At 42.0% G+C, this 6,000-nt stretch overlaps 1 protein-coding gene across 2 annotated transcripts in view; it reads left to right on the forward strand.

Annotated features, from left to right (window-relative positions):
* The window catches only part of rad54b (RAD54 homolog B), a 72,856-nt gene extending 69,419 nt beyond the window's left edge, over positions 1–3,437 (forward strand). Inside the window, exon 15 of one of the 2 annotated variants that reach the window (XR_014620780.1) lies at positions 2,404–2,541. Coding sequence is in view for 1 of the 2 variants with exons in the window: in XM_084336261.1 (XP_084192387.1) it covers positions 2,404–2,624 (221 nt within the window). In the remaining variant the exon portion in view is untranslated. Of the gene's footprint in view, positions 1–2,403 lie in introns of both variants that reach the window. The other variant, XM_084336261.1, reaches the window with a different exon arrangement.
* Positions 3,438–6,000: the final 2,563 nt, after the last annotated feature.

Consider the following 6,000-nt stretch of genomic DNA (forward strand, 5'->3'; position numbering starts at 1 on the left):
ATGCCTGACATATCGGCATGTAACTCGAGAACCGAGGCACGGATTTTGGCGATCCAGATGGCATTCGAACGGCAACGAATAGCGCTTTATTCAGTAATTTATATGTTCGGCGAAAAATGCAGCCCCGAGCCTTCAGATGCTCGCAAAGGGCCGTGAAACTGAAACTGAAACTGAAAAACAGTGAAACCCCGGACACTTCGATGAATTAATAAACCCCCCCCGGACGCCCCGGACAGGGCGTGAAAAGAGGACATGTCCGGGCAAAAGAGGACGTTTGGTCAGCCTACTCTACCTGTGCTTTTGTTATGTAAAAACGGTGGCCGCGGGCCGAGCCGGTACTTAGTTACAACGAATGGGAACAGCGGATTTTTGTGTGCGCGGGAACATATCCGTGCGCGATTGCGCGTACTTCAGCCTCAGTGACCGAGGTAAAACGCCGTTATACCGCGTTATACCGCGTTATACCAGCACTGCACCACTGCACACAGGCACACACACACAGGCGCACGCACACACACAGGCGCGCGCGCACACACACAGGCGCGCACACACAGGCGCGCGCACACACACAGACATACACACACACATCACACACAGGCGCGCGCACACACAGGCACACATATACACACACATACACACACACACAGGCGCACAGGCACTCACACTCACACACATGCACACACACACATACACCTAGGGTGACCAGATGCAAAAAGTCCAAAAGTGGGACAACAGTAAGATTTTGGTGGGACAAAGTGGGACAACAGTATGATTTTGGTGGGACAAAGTGGGACAGATAGATAATGTAAATTTTTGTATTAGAATAACTGCCATGGTCTTCACTGAATAGATTTAAATCAAAGGTTAAATCAAAATAAATACAAATTAAATACCACCTAACATCTGTTTTAAATATTCAAACGTCATCACTTGACAGGAATGTCTTGTGTTTGATATTCCCTGTTAACACAGAACTAGGGAAAACAGTGTAGTATAATAAAAAAATAATAATACAAATAAATTGTGTTTCTATATTAGAATAACTGCCATGGTCTTCACCGAATAGATTTAAATCAAAGGTTAAAGGTTACCACAGTCGGCTGACCTGTATGAATGGGAGTGTTGTACTGTGTGATAGACACTTGTTATCTCAGCTGCAGTGACCTTGTCCGTCTGACTATCATTGTTTGGTTTAAAAAGAAACGTATCCATAGATCTGGATGTTTCTTTTTGGTGAGCCACTTTCAAGTGAGACTCACGTCCACTGTGGCGCTTCAAGTTGTATTCTCCTCCATGCGCAATTGAAAACGAACTATGACACAAAACACAGAAAGCCTGCTGCGGATTGCCTGCCATCTGCCTCACCCAGTCATGTGTCGTTTGCCAGTCTTGGTTGTAACTGCAGGTCCGTTTCTTTTTACTGCTTTCCGTCTTGAACTAGTTCGCTTGTAATGTTGTTGTGTTTTTTTTGACCAATCAGATTTGCGATATGAGGTAGCGTCACGACTCAGTCTCAGTCACGTCACAAGCAGGCAAGCAGCACGCTAAAGTACTATAACCAATCAGAGCAATGTGTGTGGACAAGAGGCGGGTTGCTACGTTTACTGTCTGTAGGGAGGGGCTTTTAGACGCATGTTTTTTTTGGCTTCGAAAAGAGGGACATCCTCTCAATATGAGGGACGCGGGACATTTGGTCAAATGGTGGGACAGTACAACCAAAAGGGGGACACCTGGTCACCCTACATACACCTGGGTGGGCGTCTTTTTTAATCAATTAAGACTAAGGATTAAGGATTTAGTCAACTACTCAAGGAGTCTGTTAATCAACAAATGTGTAAAAGATAAGATATTCCTTTATTGATCTCCTTGGGGAAATGCGGGCATCATAGCAGCATGGGGGGGGGGGTTACAGCTATGGGCAGGGTAATAGGCATGAATAAGACATGAATATAGACAATACAATTATAATAAAAATAAAGATAAATAGTGTAAACAATATAATTAACTGAATATAAGAATATGCAATCAAGTTAGAGTAAATATAAAATTGTGTTTCCCCTCCGCAAAGTACTCTAAATCATACAGAACCATCTCTTTCATGTAAGGGAAGTATATTCATGAATATTATTGGGATACTGAGATCTTCTTACTATTTTCAAGCAATGACTAATAACTCTGCCAGCATAAAGGGGAAAAAAAGAATATATAAGACTTTTATTTTCTTTAAAGGATCCTAAGTTGACTAATTGAAAGAACCTTTAACACATACCTGCCACATGTCTCTACACACCTGGGCACATGTCTCTACACACCTGCCACATGTCTCTACACACCTGCCACATGTCTCTACACACACAGGCCATGTACCGCTGCGTTCCTTCATTTGTTTGCCCTTCTGTACAGCTATCGAGGAGGAAGAGGAGCCGGCCTCCGATAGGCCCTGCCAGCTGGGTCGTCAGGGTGACCGCGGGGGGGCGGGGCAGAAGCATCTCAGCATGTCGGAGCTGATGCAGTGGAGGCACTTCTCCGGCGACACCCACACCTTCGCAGACCCGTACCTCGACAGCGCGCGGAACCACATCAGCTTCGCCTTCCAGTCCACTATCGCTCACACAACACAGTAACCACACACACACACACACACACACACACACATATAAACACACATTAACACACACATAAACACATATAAATACACACAAACACACATATAAACACACAAACACACAAACATACAAACACACACATAAACGCACGTAAACACACACATATAAACACACAACACGTCAGTGGCTCTGGAAGTAGAGTAGTCGTCTGGTAATCTGGAGGTTTCCGGTTCAATTCCCGCTCCTCTTGGGCAGCGTGTCGAAGTGTCCTTGAGCAAGACACTTGACCCCTAATTGCTCCCGATGAGCAGGTTGGCACCTTGCATGGTTGCCTCCGCCGTCGGTGAGTGAATGTGTGAATGAATAGGTCAAATCTGAGGAACAAATTGTAAAGCACTTTGGATAAAAGTTGCTATATAAATGCAGCCATTTACCATTTACATAAACACACATAAACATACACATAATCACATATTAATACACATAAACGCACACACTATGCTATTACAGAGACACAGGCTATCTTTGGATTGCCTATATAAAACAATAGAACCCTGCACCACAAACCTTAGTGTCAGATGTTTGACCTTTGATGAGATGTTTGACAATCGAGATGTTTGACCTTTGAGATGTTTGACCTTGTCTGTAGTCCGGCTGCCTCACATAACCAAACAGACAACAGAGTTGTTGTAGATGAGGTCGCCGATGACAACCACACTTTCAGTTTCACATTATTCTAAATGGTTAACTGTTGAAGAGAAGTTGTCATGTCTGTTATTTGAAGAGAAGATGCTGTGTGATATATGTGTCATGCCTTATTGATTACCGTTAATAAACCTAAATTATTCTGTAGCATATGTCTAATTAACTACCACTTTTTTCCACCTCTTTGATGGATTGGTGGAAAACTTTGGTTGGAATGAAAAGCAAGTTTGTGGCGCGTGTGTTTGTGTGAGAGAGAGCACTTGTAAACGTGGGTCTGTGTACATTAGCGAGGAGATGGTTGTGTATCACTGTAGACTACAGTATGTGTGATCCATCTCCATCTAGGAGCTGTATTTACTGTGCCAGAGGACTTATCATTCTGAGATGCTACAGTATGTGTTAGAGCCACATGTAGACCAGGGGGCGGAATGTGGGGAATGTGTATACAACCCACAGCTGAGGGAGAGCCAGTCTAACGCTGCCTGCACACATAATATACAGACCTGGGGAGGGAGGTTCCACCTGTGATTCCCCCCCCTTGAAGATCAAAAGTATTACAGCCAAACCGTATTGTGTAGGTTCATAATCGTTGATGGAGGTATAGATCATTTAATTATTTGAAAAAAAGAAATAACCTTCGTACTGTCTTTTACTATCAAGCACTTTGCTACTAAATAATCTTCCTTGCCTATATTACTACCTACTATGCTAATTATGTCTTTACTACTATGCTCTCAACACTGCAGCACCCAAGTTCAACACTGTTTGACGAACATTGTTACTTAGCTGAAAGAGACGACAGCAGCTCGGGAGGTAGAGCAGTCGTCTGGTAATCCGGAGGTTCCCGGTTCGATTCCCGCTCCTCCCCGGCAGCATGTCGAAGTGTCCTTGACCGAGACACTTAACCCCTAACTGCTCCCGATGAGCAGGTTGGCACCTTACATAGTTGCCTCTGCCGTCGGTGTGTGAATGTATGAGTGAATGGGTAGAATGTGAGGAACAAAATTGTAAAGTGCTGTGGATAAAAGCTGCTATATAAATGCACCATTTACTATTTGTACCCTTCCTGCTGACCTGTTGTACAGAACTTGTAAGTCGCTTTGGATCAAAGTGTTCAGCTAAATGTCTAAATGTAAATGTTACAACCAATAATGAGTCTGGTAATCATGAGTATATAACTCCAACAGTGTATTATGTCTGTTGTTTTGACTGTTCTGGTTTCCTAACGTCGTCCTCTCAGCTCCACAGCGTTCGCTCGAGACTGGTCTTCAAACGCGATGAACCCTTTCCTGGACGGATGTCGTTTTTGCGAAAGCTACACGGTATCGTACCCATGACCTTTTTCTAGTTTTTTCCCTGGAATGTAAAAACGCAGATGTCATTTAATTATACTAAACTCTGCTCCTGTTAAATGTCAGACTAATTGAATAAATGGAACCATATAAACCTTCTACCTTGAGAAACTCTTACAGTGAAAGAGCAGATGCTAAAGGCCATTCTAAAACTATCATGTGACCCAGGTTTATACATTTACATTTTAGCATTTAGCTGACGCTTTTATCCAAAGCGACTTACAAGTTTTGTACAACAAGTCATCAGGAAGGGCACAACTCTATCAGCTGAGTAACAATGTTCATCAAAGTGGTGAGTGCTACAGTGTAGGTTAGTATATTAGGACATGACAGTAAGGTTAGTTAGGGTTATTATTATTTTTTTTCATTTCAGATATTGATTGAAGAGGTGTGTCTTTATAGTGCTGTGACAAACTGTCAAAAAGGGCTTTCGTTTTTGAGATACCCCTACCGGATGTAGAACAAAACACAAGCATGTTTTCCTCATCTCTAAGGTCTCCCATATATGAAATGGATTCTTGTATAAAAATATTTTACTGCAAAACTTGTTAAATTGATAGATATTGTTATACACCCCCAACGGAAAAAATAACCAAAATATAGCCTGGCCGTATGGGAGTTGAGACAAATAAACTCATGTAGATTAATAATGCAAGCTCCAAGAGCTTTCAAATTTGACATGCTAGCAGTCAGACAGTTGCTTAACCTATTAGAAAAACCTGGATGTGAATATCTTTATGCATGTAGGAAATATATACCTATGTACACATACTTAAAATAAGCTGAAATGTAAAAAATTTATATCTATGCAGAATGTTCTCATTTACTTTGTAGTAGCTCTGCCATGGATTGTCATAGAAACACATATGAGGGCTTTTTCAGAATGGTGTGGTTGTGCTGAATCCAGTAAATATAGCATGCATGGTCAGGGAGTTACATCAGTAAATGTATGAGGTGTCCTAAATGAAAGAAAGTTAAACATTGACATAATGAAGTCTTCAGTCCAAAGCCCATTATCAGTGGTGAGAAGCATGTTGACAAATTCAATGTTACTGCAAAGTAAAGTCACTTGAGGTAATGTTCTGGTCTATAATGTTAATATATTTATGATACATTTAATAAATTATACATTTCATATGATACATGTTATGATACTTCATATGGAAACAAAGATCCAATTGAATCAGGTTGAAATTGAAATAGAACACCTTTATTTCAATCTGCGTTCTGAGCCCGCTTCTGTATTCACTGTACACACATGACTGTGTGGCCAGGTTCAGCTCTAACTCCATAGTGAAGTTTGCAGACGACACGGTGGTGGTGGGGCTGATCTCTAA

The sequence above is a fragment of the Notolepis coatsorum genome (assembly GCF_963971535.1).
Source record: "Notolepis coatsorum genome assembly, chromosome: 19".
NCBI classification, from domain to species: Eukaryota; Metazoa; Chordata; class Actinopteri; order Aulopiformes; family Paralepididae; genus Notolepis; species Notolepis coatsorum.